This window comes from Protopterus annectens, chromosome 12.part0 (assembly GCF_019279795.1).
Source record: "Protopterus annectens isolate FY-2018-M chromosome 12.part0, PAN1.0, whole genome shotgun sequence".
Classification (NCBI taxonomy): domain Eukaryota; kingdom Metazoa; phylum Chordata; order Ceratodontiformes; family Protopteridae; genus Protopterus; species Protopterus annectens.
The window spans coordinates 1,236,571,098-1,236,587,805 of NC_056746.1; the positions used below are offsets into that span (position 1 = coordinate 1,236,571,098).

The 16,708-nt window shown below is 42.6% G+C and overlaps 1 protein-coding gene across 1 annotated transcript in view; it reads left to right on the forward strand.

The window, feature by feature from the left end:
- The window catches only part of EIF2S2 (eukaryotic translation initiation factor 2 subunit beta), a gene marked incomplete in the record, with an annotated part of 541,218 nt that overhangs the window by 67,465 nt on the left and 457,045 nt on the right, over window positions 1-16,708 (forward strand). Inside the window, 1 exon segment of the mRNA XM_044090251.1 lies at window positions 7,768-7,871. Coding sequence (XP_043946186.1) covers window positions 7,768-7,871 — 104 coding nt within the window.

Here is a 16,708-nt window from a genome sequence, read left to right on the forward strand (position 1 = left end):
TTGCAAACTCTACCTACGCTTCATTGCCCTTTGGCTTATCTTCTGCGCCCAGAGTATTCACAAAGTGCCTAGCACCAGTCATTCAAATATATCCTTACTTGGACGATTGTCTTAATTCAGGCAGAAAGCCAGGACATTCTTTTGAATCATCTGGCCTTTGTTCAAAGGGTACTAACCTGTCTGGGGTACACCATAAACTAAAAGAAATCACACTGGGTACCTTGTCAACAAATCATATTCCTGGGAGCAAGCTTGAATCTAACTTCCCAGATGGCTTTCCTCACACCAGAGAAACTGACTTATTTGACAACCTACTTCAAACAAGTGGCCACAAAACCCAGTTATCTGCAAGGCAAATACTGCAAGCCTTGGGGTTTATGGCTTCCTGCATTCTTCCAATTCCATATGCAAGGCTGCATATGAGGAAACTGTAGTGGTATCTCAAAAGCCTATGGTGTCAACATTCACAGGATCTAGAAGCTATGATTCCTATCATACCTTGCCTACGCCCTGCGTTCCTTTGGTGGGCAGAGGCCTGCCACCAAAGCAAGGGACTACCATTCACACTACCCCCTGCCACCCAAACCTTAACAGACTCATCAGACTATGCATTGGGGGCTCACCTGGCAGGGAAGTGTATTCAGGGCAAATGGGAACCCAAGTCAAATGCACCTACACATAAATCAAAAGGAAATGTTACCTGTACAGAATGCTCTGACTGCTTTCAAGGACCACATTCTTCCAGGACAACTAATAGTAAAGACTGACAATGCCACGGTCATGTGGTACATAAGCAGGGGGTACACACACTTACCCCCTCTGCAGACTAGCCAATGGCGTTGTGGAACACAGCATTGAGCTTCCAAGTGAATCTACAAGCTCAATTCCTGCCAGGAAAACTAAATATGCTGGTAGATGGATTAAGCAGAAACTCATGGACCCACACGAGTGGAAACTGGAACCAAGGATTTTCAACATGTTGACAGGCAAATAGGGGAGCCCAGATGTAGACCTGTTTGCCTCCCCCCAGAACCGTCAGTAGACAAATTTTGCACAAGGATTCCCCACAAACTAGCTTGGAGAGTGGATGCTCTGTCCTTCAACTGGAAAAACATATCAGTGTATGCCTTTCCTCCTCTGCCTCTGCTCTCCAAGGTACTACTAAAGATCAAACGGGACGAGCCAAGGACGATTTTAATTGCACCCGACTGGTCACAACAACACTGGTACCCCCTCCTGCTCAGTGTCACGCTTGGCCCTATGGCACCTGCCTCAGACTTCCTTCCCTGTTGTCTCAGCAGAAGAACCAGATTCTGCACCCTCAGCTGCAAACCCTGAACCTAGCAGATTGGCTAATTACCTAATCTCTCCTTTACTACCTCTCTCAGTAAATCACTGATGAATATCATTTTGGAGGCTAGGGGGCCTAGTACTAGAAAATCGTATGCTGCAAAACGGAAAAGATTTTGTACTTGGAACCAATCTCAAGGGATGAGCGCAGCAGTACCCAGTTTACCTCAGATTCTACAATATTTGACTGAGATGCTTCATAAGGGCTTGTCCTTTTCCTCCAAAATTCAGCTCATCATAGCACAGAGCCTCCCTTCTCATCCACTGCTCAAGCAGTTCCTCAGAGGAGCCAGAAATTTAAGGCCACCCAGGAGAGCTCCAACTCCAGCATGGGACCTCAACTTTGTCTTTGAGAAGCTCACTGTTCCTCCTTTCAAGCCAGCTGCTACTGCAGATTTAAAGTTCCTTTCCTGGAAAACAGCTTTCCTTTTAGCGATCACTTCTGCGTGAAGGGTATCGGAGTTGCAGGCCCTTGTGGCAGTGGAGCCTTTCATAATCTTTCATGCGGACAGGGTGTTCCTCAGAACCAATCCCTCCTTCATGCCCAAGGTGGTATCCAGTGTGGCGCTTAATCAGTCCATTCATTTGCCTACCTTCTTTCCTAATCCACAGAACAAGGGGGAATGGATACTGCACTCCTTAGATGTGCACAGACAACTTGGATTCTACTTGGACAGGACTAAACCTCAAAGGAAATCTGAACTGCTGGTGGTATTTGCTGTGGGGACAGAGGGGAAAGCTATTTCAAAGCAAACCATTTCAAAATGGATAGGCCACTGCATTCATTTCTGCTATAAGCACCATGGAAAACTTATCCCACAGGGCATCGGACCCCATTCAACCAGGGCTGCATCTAACTTTACAGTCTTTCTCAGGGCCGTCCCTACAAGTGACATCCTAGAAGCTGCTACCTGGAGTTCTGTGCATACTTTCACCAAGCATTATCATTTGTCAGTTTTCTGTAAATCCAGCGCTGGTTATGCCACTGCAGTCTTGCAGGGCCTTAAAGCTGGTCCCAATACTATTTAAATTCCTCCTCCCAACCTTAGCTTTGGGAATCTACCCAAATGTAATGACTGCAACAGTGAAACATGAAGAACATAGTACAGTTTTGTACACTTACCATAAATGTAGATGTTAGTGTATTCACTGTTGCAGTCCTGGTTACCCTCCTTCCAGCCCCCTTCTTTTGGCTGTACCTCTACTCTCACTTATTATGCTCAAAAAGCTTTTTGGTATATTTGATTTTTTGTTGGAGGTATATCCTTGTAGATTTAATTGCTTCCCATTAGGGGGGCACCTGACATCTGGGGCAAGAAAAACTGATTTAATGGCGTCTGCTGTATGCTTTATACCCCTGACGTCCTGGAAGAAGGGACAGCAACCGACGCAGGACTCAAGACTTTGTTAATCAAGCTGACTGAGGGCTACTGCAAGCAGATAACACAAATGCAATGACTGCAACAGTGACTACACTCTAACATTTACATTTATGGTAAGTGTACACAACTGTACTTTCTTGCGCTTCCGGCTAGCAGCCATACACTACCAGTTTCGAGCTCTGTCCTTTGGTCTCACTACAGCCCCCTGAGTGTTCACCAAATGCATGGCAGTAGTGCCAGCTCACCTGAGATGCTGAGGATTTCGGGTGTTTGTGTCTCAATGACCGACTCGTAACCACCCTGACCAGGCATCTACTGCTACAAGCTAGGGATTATACATTTCAGCTTTGCGCTTCCCAAGACATTACCATAAGTTACGACAAATATGCTCTAGAGCAGTCTCAAAACTTAAATTTTACAGGAGCAGACATAGATGCAACCATGCTGATAGCAAGATTCCCTCATGACTGAGTGCATGATCTTCATTTACATGTGAGATTTAAACTACTTAAACCACAATGCTAAAAGTGAGAGAGAGACTTTTTTAGTTTAAGACCTTTAGTGCATGCTTTTGTCAGCACAGACTTCAGAAAAACTTCAACAATAACCAACACCTTAAATAGGTAACTCAGTTAAGTAAAACGATCAAAATAACACTTTAAAAAACAAAATAGAATAAACCACAAAATCTATTTACACCATATAAAAATTGCCTTACTCCTTTAATACATAAGGTTTCCTGTATTTCAAAAAGCCTTTTATATTTAATAATATCATTTAAACTGGGGTATTTATCTGTAATTTTAATTGCCCTATTGTTTCCCCTCTGTTCTAACCGATTCATATGACATGAAATTTAGAGAAGAGAGAGTTTATAATGAAAATGTTTTTAGACTGGTTACAAACAGGATGTTCTGGATAGAATTAAGAATGAAATTAAAATTAAAAGATGTATTGAATTCTCACCGATTCTTAAGGAGCCTTCTCTTAATAATAAGGGTGAATAATGGTTCAGATAAAAAGGGAAAAGTGGTTTGTAGTTTAGATGCGACTGTAAATAGTTAAGCAATATGTTCTATAATTAAGAACAGTTGAACCATACTTGAGGGCAATAAAGAACTATTTAAAGTAATAGGTACAGCATCTAGTTTTGTTTATAAAAGCAGTGTTAATATAACATTGTTACAGAAGAATAATACGAAAATTGAAATTTCAAGTTTGTTACGAATTAAACCAAAGGTATGTATAAATGTGGTGAGTGTAAAGCATGTTACTTTATATTAGAGGGACCATTTATTCATCTGGATAATTTATCCTGTACGTTAGCAGTGTTAGGTAGGTTTTGTTGTAAAACCATGGGGGGTGGTTTTATATCCGTACATGTTCAGGGTGCAATGCTTTTTTTGTAGAGATGACAACTAGGAAGATGCAAGATCGAATGAGAGCATCTGTACAGTATTAAAAACAAAGGACACGAGAAATGCCCGTATATAAATATACTATTTATTGTGCCCATTATAAAAAGGTTTTATTTTTCTATTTTAGAACAGGTGTTGGGTGACTACAGGGGAAGTGACTAAGAATCTGTTAGAACAGAGGGAAACAGTATGGCAAAGTTAGAGGCTGATAAATATCCCATGATGTTAGCAGTATAAAATGTTTTTTTGAAATGCAAGAAACCTTGTGTAGTAGAGTAAGACAATTTTTTTATGGGGTAAATAGGTTTTCTGGTATATTCTGTTTTGTTTTTAAGTGTTTAATGATTTGATTGTTTTTACTTAGTTGAGTTACCTATTTAAGGTGTGTTATATTATTGTTTAAGTTTTTCCTGATGGTCTGTACTGATAAGTGTGCAGTAAAGGTCTTAAGTTTTTTTCTCTTTCACTTTTAGCATTGTGGTTTTAGTAGTTTTATTTATTTTTTTTTTATTAGCCACAGTCTTAGTTGTTTTACATGTGAGACTGTTAATCAGGAAAACTCAAGCCAGTGCAGAACAAGTGCTACAAGTTCTGGGGAAGATTGCAGCATCTATTTTACTTGTTCCTCTACCTTGCCTACATATGAAGATACTTTGATGGTCACTTTCCGCACAGTGGTTGATCCTAGAGTTACCAATGTCACACAAGATTCTCATTACCAATTCATGCAAAAAGGATCTTGAGTGGTGGATTCACTCTTCAGAATCTGAAGGCTGTCCCTTTATCCTCCCTCAGCCCCAAGCCATGGTGACCACGGACGTTTCCAAGATAGGGTGGGCGAGCATTATGTGTGGGAGACGGTCCAAGGCACCTGGCAGAAACATGAGGCTCACTTGCGCATAAGCATCCTAGAGATGAGAGATTGCAAACATTTCAGAACACACTCCCTCTAGGAATTATGGCAATTCGGTCAGACAATATGTCCGTAGTCTGGTTTATAAACAAATAAGGAGGGACTAGATATCCCCCCCCCCCGCCCTTTGTCGAGAAGCTCTAAGGTAGTGGTGCACAACATCAGGCCCGGGGCCAAATCTGGCCCTTGATGCAACACCATCCGGCCCCAAGGGAGTAACTAAAACTTTTTAAAAAAGTGAAAAAATGCAATGCCTTACTCCAGCCACGCAAACTTTCCCGCACCTGTTTGCTTACCTAATTGAATGCAGTTGAGCACACATCTAATTTTAGCTGCGGAAGTAACTATTCTTTGTTTATAACTTGTCTGTAAACAGTAACTTTCTGCAAAAGTTTGTAATAAGTCATGGCTGCAAGGCAGAATAAAGTTAAATGCAAAGTTGATGTAGAAAATGGGCAATTTCATGACTGCTGTCTTAAGTAAAAATGCCAGTCACCTGTACCTATTAACTCATAATGACTTATGTTTTGAAGTGGCCCGCAGATGCATTAAGAATTCGTGTAGTGGCCCTCCCCACAAAAAGGTTATGCATCACTGCTGTAAGGGTTTTGCAATGGGCAACATCCTCCAACCTTTTTCTGATTGCAGTGCACATCCCGGGGAAATCCAGTGTGCTTGCAGACAAATTGAGCAGGGACATACTATAGCTGCACGAGTTGGCCCTCAGTCAGAATATAGCGGAAGAGATTTTCTGAAAATGGGGCAGCCTTGCTGCAATGTTTTTGCTTCACCCACTACTGCCAGATGCTGCAGCTACTTTGCCCTAATCCCTCCTATGGGGGGGGGGGGGGACTCTCCAAGGGATGCACTTGTTCATTATTGGCCTCCGGGACTCCTTTATGCTTTCCCACCTATTCCTCTAATTCCCAAGTTATTGTAAAAAGCAAGTTTGTTGGAGACCACAGTAATCCTGATTGCACCCTAGTGGCCTCGTCACGTCTAGTTTCCCTTCCTACAGCCTCATCTTCTAAACGAACCATGGATTCTGGGACCCGGCTCCAGATCTAACTCATCCATCAGGAATAGGACATCCCAGTCTCCAAAACCTCAAGCTGATAGCTTGGCTGCTGCATTTCCCTGGATTACCAAGTTTCCTTTTTTTCTCTGGTAAAACGCATCTTGTTGTCCTCCCATAAAATCCTGCATGAAGGTTATACAAGAGTAAATGGAATAGGTTCATAATATGGGCGAATAATGACCAGATAGACCCCTTTTCTGCTCCCATACATTCTATCATGGAATTTCTAGCAACACTTTTTCGTGAAGGTGTGGCTGCTTCTACTATTACTCCACCTAGCAGCAGTCTCAAATTTTTATTGGGAGAAGACTGCTGTACAATCATGTCGCACAGGCACTCTAAAGCCTTTTTGAAAAGAGCAATGATGATTAGACCCCCATACGAAATCTCCTCCCTGGGATCTGAATTTTGTTTTAACAAACATCACTTGTTCCCCCTTTGAACCTTAAGCCATATGTGATCTAAAGTTTGTATGTTGGAAAACGCTCTCTTCTGGCTGAGGTAATAGCCACTAAAAAGTCTCAAAATTGCAAGCCTTGTCCACCAAGCCCCCGTACCTGTTATTTTCATAAGGACAGAGTGTCTTTACTCACTAACTCTCCATTTCTTCCAAAGGGTATGTCAGAAAGCAACCTAAATCGATCCTTTTAGTTGCAAGTGTTCTGCCACAGTTACTAGAACAAAGGTGAATGAAAACTCCTTGCATTTTCTAGGTGTGCATATAGACTATTACGTTTTTACTTGCACAGAACTTAAGGTTTTAGGAAATTGGATCAACTTTCCATATTCTACTCTGACTAGAAAAGGTCAACCAGTCTCAAAGTTTACCTTACTTTATCTAGATGGCTCAATTTTTTTGTATGTCCTGCATATACTCTTCTAAAAACAGGTGTCTTCCTTTACATGTTAAAATGCACGCCACCAGGTTGGTAGCTACATGTGCAGCTTTTCAAGCAAAGCTACCCTCTAACTGCGCTGCAGCCATGTGGACAAAACCACATTCTTTTTATTACTCATTACAAATTGGATTTGGCCTCCAAGAGTGGAGTTTCTTTTGGTTGCTATGGTTCTGAGCTGTATTCTCTCATGAGCTACCCAGGAATTGGGATGCTTGAGACAGTCCCATCAAAGAGAATAAAGGCAAGGTTGACAAGAACACAAGTTATTTACTTGACCTAACTTTCCATGTATGTTGTCCATCTCTGCCTTTATTCTCTCAACCCACCCTCCATGCTCACTTCCAGATCTCCTGGGAGACCAAGTAGGCATAGATGTATAGATCTCCATAGCCTCAGAAATTCTCACCTTGACCTTTAATGTGCATAACTACTGTGTACGTTTTTTTCCCCGTACAGTAGACTTTTGTTGCTCTCCTTATAATTTCTGGGTGGGCAAACAAGATCTGAAGAAGTTGGGGAACGGCATTATGGATAGGGAAGAATGCCCATGGGCTTTGCTGAAATCCTTGAGCGTTTGTAAAGGCAGACACAGAACCGATGCATCTGATCCAAACCATCGGTGAGAATAAAGGCCGAGATGGACAGCACACCTGGAACTTTATGGTAAGTACCTAACTTCTTTTTTTGCTGGTTTTTGTAACCTCCAAAACTCCTTTTTAATTTTTAGATGCATCAGATGGTCTAGATGACCTGGATTTCTTCAATCAGAAAAAGAAGAAGAAGAAACAAAAAAAAACATTTGCTACTGGTGAGATAGAAGAGGGTGTAAAGGTCAGTATAACAGTTAAAATTTTATTTGACATTTAATATTGTGACACAATTCTTTATCAGAATTTAAACTGTTTAATGTAGTCGATAAACCACTCATGAATTATACATTTCATTCTGCTTCCAGTGTGGGATCTTTTTCTTTCTTAATCTTTGTATTGCATGTAGTTTAATACTTTGTGGCCTGATAATCATGACTGGCATCATTCCTGCAGGAATTTATAATCTGAAATAAATGATAGTGGAATGTAGACCGTCCTAAAGTAAATTTGATTAATCTGATGTACTGATGAGCATATGGCTAATAGAGGAAGCAGATAAACAACTTCTCTACCGAAGTAAATGGACACTTCACTAGTTTTCAGACGTTGGTCATTTCTTCAGGCCAGGTTCTTAAAACAGTATGAAGAATGTCCTTTTACTGACATTTTTATGGTATTTTGATGATTTGAAATTCTACATTGTTTTATGTAGATTTTACTTATGACGTTGCCATCAAAATTTGCAAGAGCTTTTGTGGATTTCAGATACCCTGTCCCCCAACAAAAAAATTGAATTGTATTTTGTTTAAGGGACATCCAAGATACTAATGCCTAAACAGTGTCTCATGTTTTAATTCAGGGAAATTTGGAATTTTGTAGGTTTTCCTTCATATAAAACGTTTCGGTCTAAACATCTGCAGACATCTTCTTTTCCAGCTTAACTTTCAGAGCTTTCTGATATCCCTTGAAGAAAGCTGTACTCTCCTGCCCAGGATGCTAGCATGGCATCTTGGTAAAAGGGGGAGCATCCTGTGCCATCTTTAGCTCTGCTTTGCCACACAGTGATCATTGGACTGCCTGCCCATAATCCTTTTTGGCGTCTTCCAGATAAGTACTCTTTTTGGTGACTTCTATTTTTGGATGCATTATTCAGTCACATTGTGCATGCTCTTCCTTGTTGTGGGATAGATCGTATGAATTCTGTAAATTCTTTAGAGGAAAGAAATAATTAACACACACACAGGTGGAAGGTAAATTTCATCTGAAGAGGTTTCCTCTTTGGTACATAATTTACTGGGAAGGTCACTGAAATCTTTCTCCATGTGCTTTGTGACATTTGGCATGCTTTTTTCCAGGTCTGTAATCTTCAGACCTTCCTAGAGTAGAGGAAGCATTTTGCATTGGAACGAGGAATATCTGTCATTTCACATTATTAAATAAAGCTACTGCGGAGGAAGTCACACTCGTAACTTGTATATAAAGGAAAACAGGCTTGGAAAACTGGATAAACTCAAGAAATTTCCAGTAAAGTGATCACTCGTTATCAAACAAGGCCTTGGCTATCCTGCCAGTCCCACAGATGCACGAGTGTTTTAGTAGGGAATTTCTGTCAGTCTGAGATGATGATCGTGTTTCACTGTTGCAGTCATTACATTTGGTTATCTGCTTGCAGAAGCCCTCAGTCGGCCTGATTTACAAAGTCTTGGGTCCTAAGTCGGTTGCTGTCTCTTCTGTGACGTCAGGGGTATAAAACATGCAGCCGACGTCATTACTCCAGTCTTTCTTGCCGTGTGGTGCCCGAAGCAGAAGCAGTTTGCAAGTGCCAGTCAGCCGACTCCTGAAATTTTTGTTTTCGAGTTTCAGAACCAAAGTCTTCAACTAAAAGCCAAGTACCCCGTTGGGGAAACTTTTTTTCTTGCTCTAAACCCATGTCAGTAAAAGTAAATAATTGCATTTTTTGTGGAAAGCAAAGATTTTCATTCGTACTGTATTCCTTGCCTAGGCCCTGACCACGACGTACCTTGCTGTCGGTTTTGTGCCTTAGTTCGTGGTTTAAACATCAGTCATCTGTATATTTGCGCTTCTAAATTTTTTGGTGCTCTGTTCAATTATCCTGATCTGTCTTCAGTAAGCCATCCGACTACCGACATTCCGAAACAATCTCACGCTAAAGACAGAGACAGGCTGCCCAGTTTGCCAGTACTCAGTGAGGTGCTTTTGCAGCCCCTAATGCCTGCTACTTTAGATTTGCAGGCCTCTACTGAGATCCATTCAGAGTCCGGTATGCTGTGAGATACTTCAGCTGTGGACCCTGCGGATGTCTCTACCTTGGATGGGTCTGGAGACGCTGTGCAGGCACCGGCTTCTGAGGGTGTATTCAGGCCTACTGACTCGCTTATTAAACGGACGCCATCTTCAAGGCCTAAAACTCAAACCATGCTGAGAAAACTGATGCCCAAACCGCATTAAAAAAAAAAAAAAAAAAAGAATGACTGAAGACTTTATTACTTTAATCAGGAGAAGCCAACCTTCCCCCTCTACGAGACCTAGGACTGAGTTTCCTTATGATACTTCTGACCAGGATTCTGAAATTTGTTTCCTCTGATGACCAGGATTTACCCTCGTCTACCTATGAGCATTCTGATGCAGAGGATTCTATTTCCTCTGCCCCCCCAGAGGATTTCTCTTTTGGTGAAACCTTGCATACTCTCGGAGTTTTTTTTTTTTTTTGTTGTGAAAGTCAGTATTTCTCGGATTCTAAAAACAGGCTTGGGGATTTCTTACTCCTGCCCCAGCACAGGCTTTTAGCTATGCCTCCTGCACTGGACATTGTAGATGATGCATTTTCAGAATCTAGCATGCTCCCTGACTCTCTACCTCTTGCTTCCAGTAAACCTGATAGATATTACAGGGTTCCTGACTCTCAAGTTCCTTTTCAAAAATCTTACTGCAGATCCTAAAACCGTTTCGCAGGGACCCAAGGGCATTAAAGCTCTGCCAAAAATCCTACCCCCCTCTGATACAGATTCCAGGGCACTGGATTGATAGGGTAAGAAGGTGTACACTTCTGCAACTTTGGCCATTAGGGCCTTGAATTGCCAGTTTCATATGTTAAAGTATCCGCTGCAAATTATTGGATTGCTTAAACAGAAAATTGTTGATTCCTGCTTCTGCTGAAAATAAGGATTTACAGGATTTTATGCATTCTGCTGAAGTTGGTAAACATACATTGCAATGTGGTTTTTATTCACTAGATGCATCTTGCAGGGCTGAGGTAACTGGGTCTGTACTTAGAAGGCATGCTTGGCTTAAGGAGCAATCCTTGCCAGATCATGTTAAAGCAAAATTACTGGATGCTCTCTTAAATCTGGACCGCCTGTTTGGCAACAAGGCCGAAGAATTTCTTAAAATGATGGAGGAAAAAGCTAAATCTATGCAAACTGTTAAAGAATTTTTACAAGTACAACCTCCAAGATTTAGTAAGCATTGGGCCTTCTAAGAATTTGTCCTTTCCTGCCTTGCCCAGACCACCTCAGTCCAAACCCAGATCCAGCTGAGCACCCAGGCTTCAGTCCCAGGGGATGCACAGGACTAAGCAGTGGGTGGGCCTCCACTTCCAAATTTGGGAGTAATAAAACTCCCCCCATGGTAATCTGCCTCAATGACTTTTTTAAAACTTCCAAGCACTTCTCAACTGACTGCCCCTTTGGGGGGAAAGATTGCATTTCATGCAAAGAACTGGGGACTCATTACCCAGGACAAATGGGTTTTAAATATAGTGTCCCAAGGATACAGATTTCACTTCCATATGTTACCAACTCCAAGCGGTTGGCTGGATCTATCTCCAAATCAGTGGGCAGAGGCCCAAAAGCAAGTACTCTCTCTCTTAAGCATAGGGGCTATTCAATTGGTACCAGAAGAGGAAAAGGGACAAGGTTTCTACTAGAGATAAGACACTTCATGGCATCCTATCCTGGACCTGCCTACTCTAAACACCTTTTTGGTGATTCCAAAATTCTAGATGCTGACTCTTCACCAGTTGCTTCCTATGCTAAGCAAAGATGCCTGGTTGCCAACACTACATTTAAAGGAAGCATACCTGCACATCCCATTCAGTGCGCAAGGACTCCCCACAGACAAGCTTGGAAAGTGGATGCTCTGTCCTTCAGCTGGAAAAACCTATCAGTTTATGCCTTTACTTCCCTGCCTCTGCTCTTCAAAGTGCTACTAAAGATCAAGCAAAACAAACCAAGGATGACTTTGATTGCACCAGCCTGGCCACACCAACACTGGTACCCCCTCTTGCGCAGTGTCACTGTTGGGCACATGGCACCTGCCTCGGACTCCTACCCTGCTGTGTCTGCAGGAGAACCAGATTCTGCACCTTCAGCTTCAAACACTGAACCTAGCAGCCTGGCTAATTACTTAAGTTCTCTTTTACCATTCCTCCGTAAACCAGTGATGGATTTCATTTTAGAGGCAGGGAGACCTAGTACTAGAAAATCTTATGCTGAGAAATGGAAAAGATTCTGTGCCTGGAGCCAGTCTCAAGGGATGAGCACAGCAGTGCACTATTTACCTCCGATTTTACAATAGTTAACTGAGATGCTTCACAAGGGCCTGCCTTTTTCCTTGATAAAAAATTCACGCCTCGGCCATTTCAGCATTTAAGACCACCCAGGAGAGCTCCAACTCCAGCCTGGGGGACCTTAACTTTGTATTGGAGAAACTCACCCTTCCTCCTCTCGAGCCAGCTGCTACTGCAGATTTAAAATTCCTTTCTTGGAAAACCGCTTCCCCTTTAGCCATCACTTCAGCAAGGATATCTGAATTACAGGCCCTTATGGCAGTGGAGCCTTTCATCATCTTTCATGCGGACAGGGTGTCCCTCAGGACGAATCCCTCTTTCATGCCAAAGGTGGTATCCAGTGTGGCCTTTAATCAGTCCTTTCATTCGCCTGCCTACCTTTCCTAATCCACAGAACAAAGGGGAATGGATACTGCACTCCTTAATGTGCACAGACAACTTAGATTCTACTTGGACAGTTCTAAAGCTCAAAGGAAATCTGAACGGCTGGTGGCATTTGCTGCAGGGACAGAGGGGATGGCTATTTCAAAGCGAACCATCTCCAAATGGATAGGCCATTGCATTCATTTCTGCTATAAGCACCATGGAAAACCTATCCCACAGGGGATCAGACTCCACTCGACCAAGGCTGCATTTACCTCTACAGCCTTTCACAGAGGTGTACCTACCACAGACATCCTAGAAGCTGCTACCTGGAGTTCTGTACATACTTTTTCCAAGCATTACCATTTGCCAATTTTCTCTAAATCCAGAGCTGGCTTTGCCACTGCAGTTTTGCAGGGCCGTATAGCTGGTCCTAATGCTATCTAAATTCCTCCTCCCATCCTTAGCTTTGGGAATCGACCGAAATGTAATGACTGCAACAGTGAAACACTAACATAGTACAGTTGTGTACACTTACCATAAATGTAAATGTTCGAGTGTATTCACTGTTGCAGTCCTGGTTACCCTCCCTCCAGCCCCCTGACTTCTTTTGGCTCTACCTCTTATCTCCTTTTCAATGCTTAAAAGCTTTTTGGTGCATTTGCTTTTTTGTTTGAGGTATAACCTTGTATATTTATAGATTTAATTACTTCCCATTAGGGGGACACCTGACATCTGGGGCAAGAAAAACTGATGTAATGATGTCTGCTGCATGTTTTATACCCCTGACGACCTGACGTCACGGAAGAGACTGCAACCGACGTAGTACCCAAGACTTTGTTAATCAGGCCAACTTGAGGGCTACTGCAAGCAGATAACAAAGTGTATTCACTGTTGCAGTCATTACATATGAACATCTACATTTATGGTAAGTGTACACAACTGTACTTTTTTCTGCTTTCAACAGCTGCAATCCCCGCTTGTCTCAGCCTTTGTGATGCAGAGTGTAGAGTAATGTCTCTTACTTCTAGGAACACTAGTTGGAAGTTTAGTAATTACTTGCACATATAATTATCCTAATTTCATCAACTCAGGGGTAGATGCCAGCTGTGCAGGTGCCCACTCCAGTTCCTATCACTTTTTGACTGTAAGGCATTCACTTGACTACATGATGACATTGGATTAAAACTCAGGAATTCCAGTCCTCGGCATTAAAGGTGTCTCCTCAGCATTAAAGGTGTCTCCAGCTGAATGAAAGACTGAGTCCGCAGTATGGATGAGTATTTGGACTGTTCATCGCAGATTAGTCAGAGTGACACAGGTGGTAGAGACGGTCATGTTCCCCAACATACGTTTCTGTGGCAGGAGGGATTGTAAACCATATGAGTGGGAAGTTTAAGTGGAGATGTGGGAAATCTCGGAGATGTGTGAACTAGATCTGTTGGATACAGAAGAGCCATGATGAATAGCTGTCTTTCCCCCTCTGTTCATAGCATTCAGGAGCGGTTTTAGGTTCATAGGTAGGTACTAGGCTATCGGCCCAAGGGCCTACGTAAGCCTAGCCAACAAGGTTTCCTGGCTTACGCCACCCAAGAAAGTTATTTTCCTGTGCCACTGTCGAGCAGACACACAGAAGTGATCCCTGGGGTGTTTTTCCCATTTCCCATCCACTCATCAAGATTTTTCTTGAAGAGTGCTAATGAAGAACTTTGCTTAACATAGATGGGTAGCCTGTTCCAGAGTATGGGAAGTCTCTGGGATAGGAATCTATCCCTCCAGCATGTCCCCGTTTATTGTGGTGACAAGGTTTAGGTCCCTAGAGCATGTAGCTCGGAGGGATTGAGATTTCTTTAGGTGTAGCATGTCCAACAGCTCTGGGTTTGATACAGCTTTATATGTTAGGCAGAGGTCACCTCGGTAGGCGATATGCTACGGAGTATAGCTGCTATGTTTTGTAATTTGGCTCAGTCTCACTGCTGTCCCAAATAGAGGGAAAGCTAGATATACTGACTTCTGGAGGGGGGAAAAGTTGTCAAATGCTTATTTACAAGTAGCAGGATGAAAGACTTCAGGCAATTGGCGGATGTGGCAAATTAAATCTCTTACGAGGCTGTAAGGGACAGTTTTTATAAACTAATACAGGTTTTTTGCTGTGTTGGGCCTTCCTTTAAGGGTGCTGTAGCACATTGATGGGCTCCCCAGCCACTCAGAGATGAAACTAAAAGTACGGCATCAAAGTATAGTTTTAAGCATTTAATCTGGTCCTGCCTGTACAGTAGAGCAGCTGGGCTGGCTGCCTTTCGGTGCAGCCTTTTTGGCCATGACTCCTCACAAGCTCAGGCTCTTCCTCTGTCCTATAAATCCTCCTGCAAGGAGAAACTTCATGTCTTGTTGTCATTCTTGCAGCTTCGATGTCTCTGATATGAGCTTGAGTCGGTCTGTGTTTAAAGATTGACTTTTGAAATAGTTGAATTTCATATGGTCAAACTTGTGATTTGAATAAAGGTTGAACATATCCCCATTCACTCAAACAGGGATAGGGAAATATTCCCTTACAATGTCTGTGTGTGTGTGTATATCTGTATGTATCTATATCCGTGTGTGTGTGTATATAAGATGTATCGATATCTGTCTATGTCCATCTATAGCTATGTAGATCTATATATATCTATAATCTGTAAAGATCGGTACAGATGTGCATACAAGTCTAAGGACTGAGAAGGAACCCAAGCCAGGATTAAAAAAGAAATGTAAGCAGTTATGGCCGTAAAGTCTCTACACAGGACCCTCCTAACGTATGGCTTGTTTGGGTAACAACCATTGAAGTAAAGACTAACCTTTGTAAACATTTCAGTTCATGCATGGTCTTGGATAGGAGAAACAAGCTTGTGCTAAAAGGATTAACATGCTCCAAGTCCACTTCTGTTGAGAGGGTGATTTCAGAAGATAGAAAGTCCTCAAAGGTAAAACTAACTGAACCTGAAGTCTCCATAATAGAAAGGATGACTCCAGCCAAAATTCTCTGGCTTTCTTCTCTATCCCAAGCAGGAAGAACTTTAGTTACAATTCCTGTCTGATGTCCTTCTCCGCAGTATAGTTGTTAGGCCTGACCGACTTGTTGCTGAAGAGATCTGGGAGCTTGTCTTTGGAGAATTTGTCAAGGTTTCTATCCTCAAATCCTACAGGTCCTGCAGGAGCCCATCCAAATTGGACTGGGAACACATCGTCAGCCTTCATGGAAGAATACGCTTCAGTATGGTGTTCTTCAGCAACTACTGTGTACTGACTCTGGCACTGAATGGTAGACTAGTTCCTCGATGCAGGCAGTGGCCTCAGCATTTTTATGGATAGTCTTCAGAAACTACTTCTGTTCCGGATTGCTTGGTGCTGGTTTTTGGCTCTGGCATTGCTGAAGTGGTCAGCACTGACGCACATGGTGTCAAGTACTTTGGACTTGGTTGTTTGACTTGATGCAGAGACCACCACTACAAAGTTATTTACATGAGCATATACAGTCCTGCCCCAGTACCCCATTGAAACTGGGCACTTTGTCCATAGGTAATTTAAAGATGTGCAGTCAAGAGGACTTCATAAGTCTGTGTTGCAGAGTTCCATGGTGCATTCTTTACAGGAGAGTTCTGCTGATTCTCCACTCAGGAAGAGGCTGCGTAAGGGGAAGCACCTTGACTCCCCGTCCTCCTCACGCTCCAATACAGATTAAGGGGAGCTTTCACCCAAATTCCTACCAGAGGATCAACCTTCAGCGTGATTCTGGAGGTGATTCAATAGAAGGGATCCTGCCCATTGCCTTCACCTCCCCAGAGCAGGGTATCTTGTAGGAGGCTTATAAGTCCTGTACCCTGCAGCCTGTCATGTCATGTCACCCCAGACAAGTTGATGGTATGATGTGCAACAAATTGTGGAAAGAGCCTGATACAGCCGATTCCATACCACGTAAACCTGATAGGGCAGCACTAGAGTAAAAGACCTCTAGTTGAGTCTGTATTGGTGTCCACTGCCACCAAGTGGGGCATCCTAGAGGATGCCCAAGCTGTCCCTCCTCCAAATAGGAAGTCTAGGATGACTTGATAGATTTGGGAAGCACATTTTATGCATTAAGTACTTTC